The sequence below is a fragment of the Telmatherina bonti genome (assembly GCF_933228915.1).
Source record: "Telmatherina bonti genome assembly, chromosome: 18".
Lineage (NCBI taxonomy): Eukaryota > Metazoa > Chordata > Actinopteri > Atheriniformes > Telmatherinidae > Telmatherina > Telmatherina bonti.
Window position 1 is genome coordinate 22,834,419 of NC_136616.1, and position 19,165 is coordinate 22,853,583.

General features: G+C 38.5%; 1 protein-coding gene across 1 annotated transcript in view; it reads right to left on the bottom strand.

Moving 5' to 3' along the window:
• LOC306769484 (adhesion G protein-coupled receptor L3) overlaps window positions 1-19,165 on the bottom strand; it is a gene marked incomplete at its 3' end in the record, with an annotated part of 146,393 nt that overhangs the window by 64,076 nt on the left and 63,152 nt on the right. Inside the window, exons 5-7 of the mRNA XM_079258100.1 lie at window positions 11,695-12,051; window positions 7,514-7,617; window positions 2,716-2,901 (exon numbers count right to left, since the gene is read on the bottom strand). Of these exons, the coding sequence (XP_079114226.1) occupies window positions 2,716-2,901; window positions 7,514-7,617; window positions 11,695-12,051 (647 nt within the window). The remainder of the gene's footprint in view (window positions 1-2,715; window positions 2,902-7,513; window positions 7,618-11,694; window positions 12,052-19,165) is intronic.

Consider the following 19,165-nt stretch of genomic DNA (forward strand, 5'->3'; position numbering starts at 1 on the left):
TCCTCATGCACTGAGAGTCCTTTAACAGCCACTTAAAAACTCCCAGAGGGCCCTCGTGTGTTTTACCCAGACTGGCTTTCATGTAGCTGCTTTCCAAACTGATTGATGTAGCCTTACAAATATGATAATCCTTGTGTCATGTTCTCACAACTCTGCAATGGATGTCTGAAGCTGTGTGTGAGTGACTACCCCAAAAGGCCCATTTGCCCAGTTGTATTGGACAGCTAACCTGAGAGGGAGCCATAGTGTTTTCACACGTCTTCTATTTCACAATCACTGTTGTCATTGTGCTCCGGGGAGCACTGAAAGGCGTAGAAATGGTTTTATACCCAGGTCTTGATTGATGGATCACTGCAGTCCAACCAAAGAGGTCTATAGAGAGTTCCTTGCCTTGCTGGCTTGATCTTTGTCCTGATACGCGATGTGAATCATCAGGTCTTACAGGAACCAGGTGTGTGCCAACCTGAACTATATTTACTCCAATTATTTGGTCAAAGTTGGACCCAAATCTTGTTCTGGATACATTTCAAGGTTTACTAAAGCAATCAGATTTAATTAAACTTATTTGTTGTAACAACAAATAATCTTTTTTTTTTTTTTGGAAAACAGACTATATTTTATGACTTTTGAAAATTGCTTCAAAATATCCTGCTTGGTGGCTTGTCACCAAGCAGGATATTTAAATGTGCAACTCTTACCAGGAAGCTAAAATAAAACATTGTTAGGGCAGCAATGGATTGAATAATCACTTGTATCCGGTGCAGTTAGCGCAAATGCTAACAGCTCGGTTGTGGTACCATGCTAAATCTCATTCAAATCAGCTCCATTTCCTAATAAAGGAGCCTCCTACACAGCATCACAGCCTACTCTCCTGGAAACAGGCCTGTCCATAGTGCTAGCCAGCAACCTTCTGTTGATGAAAACCAAACAAATCTCAACATTTGCCAAATTGGTCCTTTCACTGTCTGCTGGCAAAGTTCTCTGCGCTTTGATTTCAAATCTCCAATAAAAAAAAAAGAAAAAGGAAACAGAAGGAAATCAATGAATTTGAAAGTGGACGCTCACACTTCCTTGAAGCGTTGGATCATATTTGTTATCCCTTAGATGCTCCATATTACAAAAAAAAAAAAAAAAAAAGGCTTAATATCTGTAGACAGAAATCTATTGATCATTAGTTCAACTCTGACCTCTTTAATAAATTATCCTGGTCGTAAAAGCTCAATACAGCTGCTTTTTTTTAAACGTCATTTCCTCCATTTGATTGGTGAAACTACAGACTAGAAGAGCAATCAACATCACAGCTCCTGCTCCAACCCCAAGTGTTGTTTTATGAGAAACCTTTTTTTTTTCTTCCAGGCGATATATAAAAAAAAAAAAAACAAACAAAAAAAACCCCTTTGTTGCTCTTCAGTGTAAATTTGCTCATCACACTCTCTTCTCAGGCCATTTGGGCATCTTTACCGCCTTCCCTCTCCACTGGAGAAACTGGCACTAAAATCTCAATGGGGACATCTGTGTGTGGTGCAGCAGTGAAATAAAAGCAGGCCACCCCCTACCCCCTCCCAAAAAAAAGCAATCCGAGAACAGGTGTTAATGCCCGTCTTCAAGCGAAGCCACTCCAACAAATTAACGACTGACATTTTGAGTTTTACTGATGTTTGCTTTTCTGTTGGCTGCTCAGGAGACAGAACGTATTATTTCAGCTCGCTCTGCCTGAGTGCCCATTTCTGTGCTCTGCTGTGAATTGGGGAATAAATGGATTAGCTTCCAAGTTCAGCAAATATGAAAAACTCTGCACTTCCATTGTTAAGATCCAGCCCAATGAAATATTGCTGGCTCAGCAGTAAAACATAAAGTGCTGCAAATGTAGTGCTTTTGACAAGCATGAAACATGGATAACATCAATGTAATCTATTAGAGTATGGGAAGCATTTAAGCTATCCGTGACAGAAAGGGTCCATTTTCAGTTTGTACTGAAGCGACACGAAGCCAAAGAGCGCATCATCGAAAACATACCTGTTCATTTTCAAGCCTAGTGATAGGTAAGGCTTAGTTTTGGGAAATTACACAGGTTTTATATTCAAACTAAATGGATGTTGCTGAAAACAAAAGTGGGGCTACTGCAGTCGTGCTCAAATCTATCCATAGTCGTCTTTGAAAGGAGAAAAAAACAGCTGTCACTGAAATAAGTTTAAATGAACAAAAGTACTGAGATCAATATTATAAAATTGCTTTGTTCAATAGAAATATTTACAAAAACAAGCAAACAAACATGGTAAACTAATAGAGTATATGTCACTCAACAATTTCTATTCAAGGCAATTGCTTCAGTCAAGTGTTTCTTGTAACTTTCAGTCAGACTTCTGCACCAGCTGGCAAGTATTTTGGCCCACCGTGAACAAGGAAATGGCTCTGATATGTCGAAGAAAGTGTTTCCTTTAAACTCAATTCCATTTAAAAGGAATTGGATGGTAATTTTGCAAACTTTTATTCACTATTGCTTATTTCAGTCTGCTGTTATTTGAGTGACTATTGTCTATTGGAAGGGTAAGAATAAATATGAGGACTGTAGGAAAATGTCTATTTCTTCAGTCTACATGCATTTAAACATGGTAATTTCACCAGTGTCAACAGCGGAGAAAAAGGTTATTTTTGCTGCATGTTATTTTCAATCAGATTCTTATTATAAAAAGAAAAAAAAAATCCATTTAGTACCTTGTTAAGGCTCCGTGCTGCACTATCTTTGCCGCCTGGTGTGAGGTTCCGCAGCTGCACATCGAGGAGATCCACCAGCTGAACCATGGCCTTCACAGTGTAGGTGATGTCGCCCGCATGAAGATTACTCTTGGTTTGCTCCGCCAGCTCTCGGGCTATGACGGCTGCTGTTTCTCCAGCTTTTATCTAAAGCCATGGACAAAGGCACAAGCAAAGCCAATCCTCTTTAGATAAAGCAAGTAACATGCTGCATTTTTATGCTTTATTTTTCTGAATAACTCAACCAAAGTCAGTGGCATGCTGTTGTTACTCCAAACCTGCATACCGGATACATGGGAATACATGACGAATTGCAACATGCATGTATCTACCCCTTGAAATAAATGCCATTTGACCTTAAATGTTTCCCCCACTCCTGCAAAGAACACAATTAATGTGTGTACACTCAACTGTGTAGTGTTTAACATAGCTGAGTATACACTAGGGCAAAATACTCTTATCTGCACATAATTACAAAACTATTGAAGGAATTTCCCCAGACAGCCTTCAACTTTTATAAAACTAATAAAATACATACAGCTTGTGTACAGCCAAGAACATTTTGAACATTCTTTCAATATGCATCTTTTTTTTTTTTTTTTTTTTTAAATATGTGTTCTTGGTGCCTCAGGGTGAAATGAGAAGAACTATTGAGTATTTCCAGTTGCTGTTCAAAGGCCAAACAACAAGGATTCATTCATTTGGTTTCCACACTTTTCCTTTTTCTACCACTACTTACAGTTTATTTCAACAAAATAGCTGACCTTCACACAAACATTTCATCTAACCAAAACCAGATTTATCAAGTTTTGCACTTTGGTAGAGGCAAAGCAATCTTCTGCACTTTAGTTTGAAGTGTTCCTTGTTATTTTGGGTTATTTTTGTCACCATGTAGAGATAAGCAAACATTAGAATACCAAATAACAAAAAAATTATATTGATGTTCAATTTCTTCAGTTAAACCATAAAAGTTGCAAAATGTGGTCTTTGAGCAAACTTTATTTAAAAAAGAAAAAATCAATTACAGCTATCAAAAGAATTAGGGAAAATTTGCCTTTGGCAATTTATTTAAAAATACTTTGCTTTGGACTTTGCAGCAGCTAAAAAACTCCAACAAGATACTTTTCAGGTTTACTTTCCTGCAATACCACCAATTAGACACTAGACACTCCAGAATTCTGCTGCTTGAGTCCTTAGTAAAACCAAGAATGCGGACCACATTAGTCCAGTTCAGAGGTCTTTAAACTGGCTGCCTGTCCCCCAGAGGATAGACTTTAAAGTTCTGGTATATAAGCCCCTGAATGGTTCAGGATCAAAGTACACCAGAGACCTCCTGTCCCATTATGAACATATTTGACCCTTCAAGTCCTCTGGAGTCAGAACGAGACGTGGAGAAGCTGCATTTAGCTTCTATGCTCCGCATGTCTGGAAGAAACTCCCAGAAAGCCTCAGATTAGCTGAAAGACTCACCTGTTCTCACCTGCATTTCAGTAGTTTTTAATTCAAAGTTTATTTTAAGCCCAAATCTGCATCTTTCTTTTTGACTGGAAGTTTTCTTTTTTTTAAATGTAATGCTACTCATTTCCTTGTCCTTGCTTTCTTGTTATAATTTTAAATTACGCTTCTTATTCTCCAGGGTTTTACTGTCACTGCAACACACTTTGAATCACCCTGTTGTTGAATTGCTCTGTTTAAATAAAGTCATCTTGCCTTGTACCGCTAGATGTGACATGTGTCACCTTCGCGTCTAGTCTACCTGAGTGTCAACAAATGACGAAGCAGCTTATATTGACTGCGGTAAGCAGACAAACTGTCAACTTTCACATTAACGTGATGAGTAGAATATGATAGGAAAAAAAAAAAAAACATCAAATACAACCCTCATTGCTACCTCTTCCTTTAAAGAAACTACATTTAGCAGTAAAGAGACGAAATAACATTAAAAAAAAAAGAAGATATTGGATGTATTTGTGGGGAAACAAAACTGAAATCTTAAGTAGAACTTGCTATTTTTGCCTCCAGACTGCTGATTAAAAGGCTTGTGTTCTCTACTTTGCAGTTAATGTTGTAGTTGTAACCTGTCAAGCTGACACCGCGGCTTGTTGTGTGGTCGCTGTAGTTGGACACATCATATGTGCCCATATGTGAAAAAGGGGCCACTGTGGTATTATCTATAGCAGCGACTCATGTAAAGGTAGCTGCGTTATTATGACCACCCCAAAGAAAGTCAACTCTAAATCAAAGCTAGCATGTTGTCATCTAATTTTCAATTGTCTGCCATCATTATAGTATGCTTTTCTGTTTGAATAAAGGAGCTGTAACTAGCAGGCAAAAGAAAAGATTTCAATAACAACTGCACTGTAGGAGAAGCTTAAAAAACAGCAGTGACGTCATCTAAAACAGTATCATCCCGATGTACTCTGGCATCACCTGCCATTGCGCCTCTGAGTTTATTAGGGAAGCTAATTAGGCTTCTTAAATTGGTCCTCACAGAGGTGTCTGCATGGGAATCTGTCTTTGGAAGATGTTTTCCTCTTTAGCCTCCCCACGCTGCTCTGTTAATGAGGGGAGCTTGGGATGCTGGGTAAAAAGCAATGCTTTCCCTTTTTTGTGTGCTTTCCCTCTGAGTCTCTGGTGTCATTTCTTCTCTTTTTATTCTCTAAATCTTCCTTTCTCATTTTGTCTACCATGCCATCTGGTAATGAGCAGTGCCACGCACAGGACAATGGCTCTAGATGTAAAATAATGAAAAGCCAGATGGGCATTCTGAATCGCTGACAGGTTGATCTTCATTAGAGCCTGTCTCCACAGCAACAGGCACACTGATGGAGTGTGATTTCCTTCAAAAATACAAGGATTAATGGCGTTTTGGCTAAAAATACATGCATTACATGACTACTGCAACTTCCTCTATAATTGAACAGGCGACATTGCACACTGGAGTCACACTAATAGTTACCATGGCAAAACAAAACCAAGGATAAACTTTGCTGTAGTTTACTTCTCCAAACAGCAGCAAGGAGCTTTATTGCGGAGCACAAATGAGGCTGTGCTGAGCAGAAATGCACCTGATCATTTCCCTACCTCTATTTTGCTCCCCGGCAGCCATTCTCAGTCCATATCTGAATACTGCTGTTGGTTTAATGGGCTGAGTTTTGTGCAGTTAAGGAGAACATAAGAGTTGTAACATGTACGCCTCGGGGTCCTATGAGTTTAGGGGAGAACAATTTTCAACACTGCCTATAATTCATAACTTGGAAGCCACATCTTCATATGCAGTTGCATTCTCCTCTTTTGCTTTGATTCTATTACAAATTTCAATATAGGAAGCTTTATATGAGCAAGCTTCATATATTGAAAGGGAAGCTGCCAGGAGAGGAGGTGATACAAGCTGTTTGTGTTTTGGAGCAGTATATGGAAAGTAAATAATTGCTAGATTGTGTAATGGGCCAGAAAGTATCCCTTTTCCACAGTGATATTGCACTATGGTGTTTAAGGGCACATTCACATCAGCCTTTTTGAACCAAATTCTAGTCCGTTTGCTCAGAAAGTCCGCTTCATTTGAAGAAATGTGAAGGCCCCAAATAAAAATCTGATTCAGATTCATGAGGACCGCAAATGCATCTCTTTTTCTGTTTCAAGCAGACCAAATGCAGGAAACGGACTACAAAAAAAGTCACTTCCTGCATTTGGTGTAGGATTGCATTGTGGGTAGGGATCATGTTAAGGGTCCTCTGCCTCATCTGTTGTTCATTCTGCGCCCATTGTTGCAGTGTATTTCTGCAGTGTACTTGCATAACAAAATAAAAAAAAAAAACCTAAACAGCAATACTCTTGTGCTCCATGTTTAGCTTGAGAGTTTTCTTCATGGGTCCTCTCTTTTGCTAAATCCGAGTGCAGCGCCTCCTCTGGTGAGAATGGGGATATTTTATTCCGACCAAAGTGCAATGTGAACGCATTTCGGTCTGCATGGATACACCCACCTACAACTGAGCAGAGTCTACAATCGGCTCAAGTCTAGCGGACTATTTTGATGTGAATGCGCCCTAACTGCAATGAGTTTTACTTTATTAAAAGCATATATACACAAAAAAGCTTCTGGCTAATCAGTTACATGAACTGAGAAGTATATAAAAAAAATACATAAAAAGGACAAAAGAGAAAATCCTCAAAAAAGTTGAGTAATTAGAGTTTAAAGGTAGAGTATGTAAGATTTTCAATATTTTCAAAATAAATTAACTAAAAAAATAACTACAATCATAATTAGATAGTTTTTTAAACATGTAGGTTCCAGTCTGTCCCTATTTGATGCGTTATTAAATTACAAGTTTAATTAATGACAAAGACCCTTCTTGAATGTTTGTTGACCAGTTAAAAAAAAAGTACTTTTTTCCACCAGTAGGGTGAGTATAAGCCCATTTATCACAGAGCGGCTCTGAGCTACAGCTCACAAGCGATTCCTGCCCTCATTGGAGCTGGCAAGGAGGAGGCGTGAATTTTGCTCATTACTGCCAACCTGTGGTCGTTTGTGGAGGTAGCAGATTTGTGGTTTTGCTCACGACCTGGTGTTTGCCACCTGGTGGTGGAAAGAATTGCCTTGAAATCTTACATACTCTGCCTTTAAGATATGCATCATCTTGATCTGATTTAATAACAATACAATACATGAAGTTTGTCCAAAATATACAGTACCAGTGAAAAGTTGGGTAAGTGTGTTCAGATTTTTGACTGGTATGTTTTTGGGGTTTTTTTTTCTTACCTTCTGGTTAATGATGTTGACCCAAGGGGAGGTACAGTTGCTAAGATCAGGACCCTGTGCATCCCAATATCCTTCAGGGCCCAGACATGAATATGAAGCCACACCTTTAGAGAAAAACAGGAAAAAGAAAGTAGTAAAGAAAAAAAAGCCAATTGCTCGGTGATGACAGCACCATCAGTTTGATGATGAAAAACACACAGATTTTGTATTTTGCATGTGTGTTTGTAAGTCTCTTAACAATCTCCTCCTTATCCGCAATTTTCCAATACTTTCCTCACCCTCTTTTTTCCCATTACAGAGAGATGCACAACTCTTTAGCATGTCAAATCCTTTTCTTCTTTGCAAAACTTCTCCCAAGAAACAAAATGTTTTAAGAGATTCAATTAATGGAAGCAGCAAAATGTAATTGGATGGCTTTATCTTAAATTGACTAAAATGAAGTAGCTTCACTTGAGGCCTGTTGGACTCGCCTAGGCAGCGTCTGTTTTAAATCATTAAGACTCAGACAGCATCTGCATGTGTGGCTTTTTGAATCTTGTTTAAGAAAGAAATTATAACCAAAAAATATGGTGCCAGTTAAGTTTGCAATAACTGAATTCATCACAGCAGGTAAATTATGCTTGTCCAAGAAGACAGTCTGCTGACAGAGATGTGGTCTGGTGGATCTATTAATTACAACGTGTCACCTGGTCTTCAACACAAAAGAGCAATATTAGAAACCGTGGCTATCTGTTAAGACACTCTTTTGCTTCTACATCACATCTTATAGTATCAGCTATGATTTTTTTTTTTAAACTTGCGGTAAAGATAGAAATTCAATAAATGTCTTTTGCTCCGCGCTGCTTTTCTCTTATATCTTAAATTACTTGGATCTGTATTTTCACTGCTGATATCAGCAATGCTGCATGTTGGCATCAAATTGCCCCTTCTTGTATTCAGAAGGTGGGGTGTTGTTGGAGGGTGACACCGTCTGCATTAACAGATATAAATTTTGATTGACATATAATTTCCTCTCCTGGTCCACCTCAGACAGCCTTATGTTTGATGGCTTCATAAGATAAGCGACTCTGCATATCGTCCTATACTGAAAGACAGGAGGAAGGAGCATGAAAAAGAGAGGAGGAAAGAGGAAGCAGAGCCAGAGGAGGTTAGAGGAAGACAGGATGACAGCGAGCAAAGAAAGGTAGATGGAAGAGGAGCTCCAGGAACTTTCAAAGAGTGGCAGAGGAAGCTCACACAGTCGTGTTCTGCTTGACAGTGTTGTCTGAAGTGAGATGGCTTTGAAGAGTGCGCTAAGAGGAGGCGGGGTATGTGTTCCTCTTATCCTGCCATGTGATGGCTGTTAGTGAGGTGTCTACGGGTGTTGGTGTTGCCCATTAATGAAGACTGCATGCATGTGCATGACTTCCAGTTCATGTGCTGATTAATGAAATGATGAGGGTCTTTAAAAAAAAAAAAAAATTCCGAGCTGGAGTTGAGTGCACCAGCGAGGAGCTCGTTCAGGAGAAACATAGCTAAAGTTCATTTCTTTAACACTCACACAGACTTATGAGCAAAAAAAAGCCATTTACAAATATGCCCTAAATGTCTTGTGTGTCATATACATGAATGTTATATTTGTATAACTAAAGCTGTAAGGACACACTGACTGAATGTGGGGTGCCACTGCTATTAAAGATTAAATGCATTCTTTTGAGCAGAGATGATGCTGAACAAGCCAACTGGACTATTTTTCATAGCACTTGCAAGCTTTGACACTGGGGACTTGTGAGATATATGGCATCTGTAACAGTGCTCACGTTTAAAGGATGGAAATTTCTTCATGATTATGTCAAATGTGGCTTTAATTTACAGATATTCACTAAATGTGCCGCATGCAGGCAGTGTGGAGTTGACAAAATATAAATGTAATGGGTAAAAAAAAACAATCAATGTTGTTCTCATTAAAATACTTTTAAAGGTGGTGCTGAAATGCTTTTTTGCCTCCAATTAACAACCTCAAGTAAACTTAACAAACACATTTAGTAAATTATTTACATAAAAAAAAAAAGACATCTAAAAACATGCAAAAAATGCAGCATTATTGATTATATAAGATGTGTTAGCCGGCAGCACATACTTGCAATGATGAATCTTTTGGATATCTTTCCCTGGGGTTCATGTTAAATTTCTTTTACAAATAATCCAGACCCTTAAAAAAATTGTAATAGTCTAGTCACTATATCAACTGTTCCTCTAAATCACAACTATATTATTGGTAAAGCCTTTATAATAACAGAAGCTAACAGTGATTTTATCTCAGGGCACTCTTCACTTGATTCTGTTAGTATTGATAAAAAAAAAAAAAAAAAACACAGCATCCATAGAAATAAGTGTCTGATTTCTGCTAAACAAAAACCTAAAAAGTTATTACATTTGCTTGTGACAAGACAAGCTATAAATATGTGTGCGGGGTGTGCTAATAATTAGATTACAGACAATACTATATTATACTATGCTATCTTTAGTCTCATATCAGTGAGTCAGTGGGAGATGGGAGGACAGGAAGCAAAAGAATGGGTGCTGTGGGGAGAGTGTGTACACAAACAAAGCACGCCACCAACCAACATGGGGGCGAATAGGCTCACAGCAGTTCAGGAGATTACAGCATACTCACAGAGAGACGAAATACAGCAACATATAGTTTATAAGGAAAGTTCCATGTTTTTAAACGGAGGAATATGTTAATTAGACCAGAATGAATTGGATGTTTAATATGAAATTTCACATTTCTGAAAGCAGGAAACAGAAGTCAACGGTTTTGTGTCAAGGTTCCTCACTCTTACTGAGATATCAGAGGAGATGTCAGGAAGTTTTTATGTGAGTGGGAAAGTTCTCTCCATCATCCACTTTTATTATGCAATGATGTATTAATTAGCCTTCTGAAAGTTTCCTTTTTGATTAGAGTAATTCAATTCAATTCAATTCAATTCAACTTTATTTATATAGCGCCACTTCACAACAATGTTGTCACAGGGCACTTTACATACATGAATCAACATACACAAAAATTCAAGCGAATTCATACATATCCTATAAATAGAAACCAACTGATTGCATCGAGTCATGACTTCCATCTAATCCCCCATCCTGAGCATGCACGCGGCGACAGTGGGAAGAAAAAATCTCCTCTTTAACAAGAAGAAAACCTCTGGCAGAACCCGGCTCAGGGAGTGCAGCCACCTGCCTCGACTGGTTGGGTTGGAGACGACAGGAATGCTTTCTAACCATGCAGGCCTAGACTGTTTAAAGCCATTGAAGGAGTGAATACTCATGCAAGTCTTTAGCCACACAACCTCCAACCATTTTTAAAGTAGGACTAAACCATTAACATGAAAAACAACTAAATCAATAATAAACCTACATAAGTTGACTCAATAAGAACCACTTTTCTGAATGTTAAAAAAAAACAAAAAACACTGAATGCACAATTTCTAAGTTTTTAAGTTCATCATGAAAGTTAATTTCCAACTTATGGATGTTTGTATTGGTTACATAAAAATTAAATAAACAAATTGCATTTGTGCAAGTTTAAACTGTAGGAACATGTCAGCTGGTACATAATCAGTGATGTGACGATTGTACCGAAAATACGTTACGGAATTGGGTCTGAAAGCCTTAAATCTACCTCTAATTCAACACGCAACTGGGCACACATGCTTTGGGAATCAACAAAAAAGGAGAGAAACTTGGATTCAAGTGTCTAAAGTAGATAATGTATTCCAAAAGAGTAAGCACACTGTTCCATCTGGCCAAAATATCGGACTAGAAGATCCGCATTACATTACTTATCCTGTTGGCAACAGCAGGAGGCACTTGTGAAAAGAAAAATATTAACCTTTTCATAGTTTTGTTGGTGCTGTAGCCTGTTCCCTCCTTTTTGTGAACAAACAACAGGAATTAAGCTGATAGCAATTCTTGTGGCGTGTACACAAACCAAATGCAAACTGGTTTTGCCTCATCTACTACCCAACTGGTCATTTAGTAAATACTACAACTCTATCTAAAGTGCTAAAGGACCTGGATCAAAATGTATGGAAGGTTTTTGCCCTTTTGGACTGATCCCCAGTCATCAGTTCTCTAACACCAGTGTTTTCTATTAAGATTGTTTTTACATATACCAAAAAGTAAATTTGCCATACCTATTGTTCCGGGAGGACATGGCATCGTGGCTACCATGCCTTGCTTGGTCTTCGGCCAGGAGATGTCCACCATCACAAGAGGATTGCAGTATTCCACTCTGATGTTAGGAAGCTTGGAGGAAGGCAGTGCGCTGTCATCATCCTCTGGCTCTACAGCATCCACCAGTGTCTGGACAGGGGTCACTGTGGTAGATGTAGTCTGTGGCCAATGGACCACTGCGGTTGTTCTGGCAGGCATCTTGGTGGTGGTGGTGGTCCTGGTTGTTGTGGTTTTCATGGTAATGGTGGAAGGTCGCGTAGTGGTCCTCGTTGTTGAGGTGGTTGTGTCCATGTATACCATTATAGAGGAGGAAGTTTCTGACATAGAAAACAAAGAAAGAAATATTGAATGAATGAGCAAAATTTTAGGGAAACAACGCATTAAACAAAAGAAGATTGTTTTCTCTACCCCCCATTTGTGTCTCAGAGATTTTTATTAAAGTATAGATAGAAAGAAAAGGACAGTGTACCTAAGAGGCTTTTGTTCTTCTCTATTTTTCACGTGTCAGTTTGAAAAAAGTGGGTTTAATAGTTGGAGCTGGCAGGTGTGACTAACATGGACGGGCATGGTATCCAGGCGGGACCCCTGCTGGCTAAGCTAACACACACACACACACACCACAGAATTCCCAAATTTCCAGCTGTGCAGTCTAAAAGTAACCACTGATGAGGGCATATCTCTGCAAGTCAATTGCTATATTTTTTTTTCTCTCCCTTTTTTTAGCACCTGCTATTTGTGGGTCAGCAGGTACAAAGTGAAATACCCATATCCTGAGTGTGATTCCTCCCTGTGGTTACACTCCAGGGGTTATTTGCTAATGATGCTATTTACCTGAGGTCTTGGGGAAAAGGCCTATCATAACACCAATCACATGTGCACAAAGAGATGTGCCATTACACTGGCTGCAGTTACTCATAACCTACCACTCAATTGCACATGCAGTTCCTAGAGTCCCTATCATCAATCATGCCATCTACAAGCCTTATTCTCATTCTATTTGGTCTCCGATTGGAAAAAAAGGGGTCCCAAATTAATTTAGTTGCAAGCCTTTTTATGAGTGTGTGGACACAGTTTAGCCACAGAGGGCCAGAGGATACACAGGAAGGTCATAATTCATAAAGTATCTTCAAATAGTGGGGGAAAAAAGCCACACTTTCGCCAAAAAAAGGAGTGTTGTGTTAGAATTTTCATTCATCACTGTGCGTTTGCATTGTGATTATTGAGCTATAATGCTTTAAAACACAATGTCACATATTTTTTTTATGTCATGATCTAAAAGGAGTGTGCAATTTGAAAGAAGACAGCTTCCTGCAGCCTCTTTAAGAGAATGAAAGAGCACTTTCACAGACACACATAAATTTGGAACTTTGCAAAAATGCAATTTGGGATTGCTGCCATTTCCGCCTCGTGCCGAGATACAATCAAAATGACAGTGGTGACAAATGATCCTAATCTCTGTATGAAAGGAGTGCAAAACAAAATTTAATGAAGGTCAATTTTACGATGGCAGGTTTAATAGACGTCACATCCAGCAAGCTCAGATAGCAGAAATCCACTTCTATTGAGATTTAATTTGCAGTTGAACAATTTCTGTGTATGGTAAATTTGCAAGAGGTAAAATAAGACAGCATAAATAAGCGCTGCAGTTTGGGATGCACAGGCCCCTGCAGGCTGTAATGACACCCCGACTACTATCAGCAGTCAATGCATTGCACGCTTAACAACATTCAACGACAGCCAAGGTTGATTAAATGGTTGCCACCTCAGCAAGAGTCCAGGCTGATTGAGTATTTGTTTTCGCTCACGAACAAAAGAGTTTGCAGTGTTTTTAAGATCTGTATCTCGGACACTCCTGCCGTGCCGCTCCATCAGTAAAGAGGAACTCTAACAAGGGTTTTATTGAATTGCAATGTAAAGTAAAGACATGCAGAGCCTTCCTTAGTTGCAAAGTCTCTGGTAATAAATTAAATGAACATATGACATAAAGCAAGCACGAAAGGCAGGAGGAGGGATGAAGCAGCGCAGGGTAAACGGAAATAGTCACATGATCATACAAAAGATGGTAACCTATTATTTCAAACTGCAATCATCAACATAATGATGAGTTGCAGGCTATTAGATCAGTGACTATACTGGTCAGTATAGCAGATTTAGGAGTGACTATAACTGTGACAGACTTTTGCTGATGGATTTTGTCTTCACTGCAGGATGATATGAGCAGGATTTACAGTAGCAAACTGGGATAAGTTACAATGGAGAGACTAGATTATACAAGTAAACAGTTCCTCAATGTACTCAAACTTCCTAAATCTTATGTGTTTCTTCAACCTTCTTCTGCCATACTTATGCATTTCTAAATTCACCAAATGTAGGTAATAAAGAGCCTGAATTTAACCCTATAAAACATACAGTTTTTTGGACAATTTGCATTGCTTAATTGTAGAAACTTCACTCAACACTCTGTTGTACACATATGATGTCAGTCTCCTGCACACTGGTGGATATAAGAGAAAAGACCGCAAATAAATATGTATAAATGGTAAGAAAATATCCAGTACTGTATGTGATAAATATGATATATATATATATATATATATATATATAAATTATTATTTATAAATTATATCCAACTTCTTTTTTTTTTTATCTGAAGTACTTATTTGACCCTTTAACAAAATATGATTTTTATATATATATATATATATATATATATATATATATATATATATATATATATATATATATATATATATATATATATATATATATATATATATATAAATCATATTTTGTTAAAGGGTCAAATAAGTACTTCAGATAAAAAAAAAAAGAAGTTGGATATAATTTATAATTTGCATTGGTGATGATGGTGATGCTAGGGTGGTTTGATTTGCCTAAGGAAGGTCTAAGGCCGACCCGCCACTTTCACTTAAATTCTACTCCATTTGCAGAGAAAGCCTACTTCATTTGGGGGTGTTGTGAATGCACAACCAAATTCTGATTTGAGTCAAGGAAGTGGACTCGCTCTGCCAACAAACGCAGGTCTTCAAGCACATTAAATACAGAAAGCAGACTACAAAACAGAGACTATTCTGGGTTGAGTGCATGGCATTGTAGTTAAAACCAACCAAAACATTCACACATGTGGGGGGGGGAAAGGCGGCTCTGAATGGGACGAATTGTTCACAGTCTGACATGGAAGAATTTGGTAAAAATTTTGATAGAAATCTGATTAACCCAGACCCCTAGGGTCTGATGCAGCCCCATATTTTCTTGCCTCTAGTGGTGAATAAAACACGTATGACAAAAGATCTGATTCGTTTGGGAAGTGCAGCATGAACACAATCTCAGTTCAAAATAATGTTGCACCCCCAACTGAACCGAGGCTCCAATCAGAGTTTAGCGGACTACCCTGATGTGAATGCAGCTTAACTGACAACAAAGCCAGCTGACTGAAACCATATGTTGTACTCCACACCCACTTCTTTCCACATGCTTTCAAGGTGACAGCGACCTATTCACAGATTCACTGTGACCACACAAACTTTCCAGCATGCTACAATTTTAACGATACATAATTTGCATCTTTCCATCAGGAAAACTCAAAGTGTGCTTTACAACAGGACTCACTGGACACACACCATGTCCCCAGGTATTTAAGTCCTAAAACAGAAAGCTGTTGATCATTTAAAGACAAAGAAAGTGAAATCATAATGGTTTCACCTTTTTGATCATAAAAGCCATGGTGACATGAGTGAGGAATATGACTTGGGCAAATGTTTATCACACTATGGGGTTAATTCAAAGTCACCAGGAGTCACGGCTAGAATATAATTCCATACTTCTCCATGATCCCATCGAGTCCAGAATTAATTCATCTTTCAGTGCTCTGTCTACACACAGCACATTAAATACACTTGCAAAGGCACACACACAAAGACAGAACAGGGGCGGAACAGATGCGAGTGTCCTTGAGCAGACTTAAATGTCTTTTCCATGAGATGCACACACAGACAGAAACAGTAAATAAATAAATAAAGCCAGCAGTAGACAGCAGCTACAGTCTGCAGGCACTATCGCCTTGGAGACAACACAAGGACATTTTGTTTTGCTTTGCCAGCTTTTCCGATCTATCCAAATGGGACAAACTGAAAGAGGGGGAGAAAAAATAAGAGTTCAAGAGCACCAGAGAGGTGAGCAGGTCTTTGTTATGGCCAGAGGAACAAGTCTGTGACCTAACAGGACAATTTGAATGTGTGACGCATTTTTGGTGGAGGGGATTTATACGTTTAGGCAACAAACACAAAAAACCAAACTGCAGATGGCAAAGAGGGCACGGCAATGTTATCAGTGATGAACTGCTCTTACTGATATTATATAAGAGTGTCCTACAAGGGGAAATGTGACAATACAACAGCTTTATTAATCCCAACGCAGGCTTTTTCTTTAGATAAATGAGAAAAATACTAGATGATCTGAATTTCCAATCCATCACTCTGGGGCTTAAGATTAAGTGCGTTCTCAAAGGCATCATGCTGTAGATTTACAGGGATAACCGTCAGCCATAAGATATTCATAATTTCTAAGCTGAAGGGCTTGTGAACGCCACTCCGGCAAAACTAGAAACCTATTCATTAAAAAAGAAGACATTAGTAAACTTCTGTATGCACTTTCTTTCTCATTGAGAAACCAACTCCACTTATCATTTACGCTCCATCCCCCCCATCACCAAACGCGTGAAGTCTGTTTCCACCACACACAGAGCCTTGTGCTTTATTTCAAAGCATTCGTTTCTAACTAATTAGCCTCTCTCTCTGTATCCCAGGGCTCGTGGCTTCCACAATTAGATAAGCCCGCTCTACTTTGCTTCAGGAAAGAAAACTGCAATGCTATTATGAAATGGATCCGGTTTGTATGACTTGCCATTTCCGCACCAAGAGCAGGCTTGTTGGCGATGAGAAACTTCAGCAGACTCAAGATCAAAAGAGGTGAAAAAGGCCTTTTGGGGGGGAAATGAAACAAGCATCAGACGGTGACGTGGCTCTTCCAACTTGAAGCTGAACCCAATTACCTCCTCATTTTAGTTTTTGAACTTTTATGCATGGCTATATCTTCAGCAGGGACTTTAACAAGACTGGAAGAGATTTGGGCAGTATATGTGTGACGTCACTCATTAACTCTGTACTTCCCCATTTAAACGCTGTGTAATAGGATTTGTGGATTTCTGGGACACATTTTTTTAGGAAAAGCAATTGAAGCTAAAAATCCGTGATCATGGTAGCAACTAATAAACTTGTGTCATTTGGATGTTTGATGTGATGGTGCTGCTTCTACTATGTGGTTCAGTTTTACCTTTTCTTCACAAGAATGAATGTCTTGTCAGGAAGAAGTGACACAATCAACACAAATAAATGACGATTCTTGTCGCGTAAAATGATCTTGTTTTAACGGCTTCGAGCATCAGTCGAAAAAATGATGGGAGAAATTTGGAGGAAATTCTTATACATCCTCAGTAAAAGCATGAAAGTATCTGAAAAAGCATTATGATAAATCCATGCTGGGTCAGTGCAAACTGTAAAAGCTCCACTTTAGCATTTAGTTTTATTGGGTTATCCACCTTATTGCGCCCAAATATGTCAGTCAAGTTTATAATTACATTTTTGAACTAAAAGGTTTTTTTTGTTTGTTTTTAATTTCACTACTCACATTGTGTTAAATTATGGGTTGTTTACTGCTTTAATGTTTTTAGGCTGCCAAATATTTCTTTCTCATCACTGTAAGGTTGCCAAGCAACTGCTGGAGTCTTCAAGAAGTCATTACTCGCTTCTTCCTTAAACTACGCATGTTGCTGTTTTTTTAAAGATAAAACAAATGAGATATGCTATGCTATTTAGGAAGGTTTTGAAGTACTGATGTATTCAATTTTATTCTCTTATTTTTCAGCCCATATTCCTTCTTCCTTTTATTATGGGCCTTTATGCCATGCTAATGTTTTCAACTGTTGGAAGAATTGGATGTACATTGTCAACAAATAGGTGAAATAGAAAAGGCCATCAGGAAATATTTTGAAGCTCCACACAAGATAAGCATGCACATTCTCACAGTTTAATCCCCAGTAATTTGTCCAACTAAGTTAATACATGGAGACAGCCAGAATATCTGGACAAACATCAAAGTAGCAATTTCGGTAGGTTGTGCAAAAAGTAAAGTCAATCCAGTGCTAACTTGTGGATAGAGTAGTCACACCGTCCTTCGAAAGTAGCAGTTTAAACCCCAGCTCTTTCCTATGTCAGTGTACTTAGGCATCACACTAAATCCATATATTGTAGCTGATGTGAACATCAGTGTGCTCTTGAAGAAAAAAATGCTGCATCATGCATCACACATAAGTAGCACTATGTATGTCAGGGTCATGTTCACCTGCTAGATCCTGTACAGATGGACATGTAACCAGGGGTACTCAAAGTCATTCCACAAAGGTCACTGCCCTGCAAGTTTTAGATGTATTCATGTTCAAACACACCTGACTTTCATTAAATGGATCCAACAGCCAATGAAGTTCTGCACAGTGAGTGATTAGTTTGACTCAGGTGTGTTTGAGCAGGGACATATGGAAAACCTGCAGAATTGTGGCCATCAAGGACCAGAGCTGGGTACCCCTGGGCAGGTCTGAATTTGATTTCACACTGCACTTAGTCAAACAAACTGTTTATTGAAATAGTGTATTCCACTTCTCACCAATAGTGGCACAACATCAAGAGTGACTGAAAGAGAAAACAAAATAACCAACAAACAAGACAGCTAGCTCTCTTGGTCAATGCAGGGCAGCTTCTGTTTCCACCATACTGGTTACAGCCAGCTTTTTGCATTTGGTTCACTTGACGCAAAACAAGACAATACTTGACTATTTGGATGCACATCAGAGTTTGGCTGCAATGTCACACATCCCAAGATACAATAGACTTTCTGGGTAAACTGACTAGGAATCTCTTTAAAAGGGCTGGTGCAAATGCAAAGTTTGACCATTTGTCAAGTTTCTCATGTAAGTTAACCTTCCAGTGTAAGCTACAATCATTTGCAGATTTGAGTACTGTAAAATGAACCTCAATTCTGTCAAGCAGCCCAAAGTTATTGGTGGTAAAATATATGTATGTATATGTAAGAACTGGTGCCAGTGTTTTGATCCACTGAAATTAACTTATATTCCAAGTCGGCAAATTTGTGTCTGACAGTGTATAATAAAATGCTTAACTTCCAAATCTGAGATCAACAATACATTATGTGTATTATAATATGGTTCTTATCTCATGGGGAAATTAAAGCAAAGATAAGTTGAGAAAGAAAGGTTGACTTTCTTTTTTTTTCAATTTCAGCCATTTGAGGATTTATAAATTATTAAGTTATAATGGTAACGTTTCATCTCCAAACAAA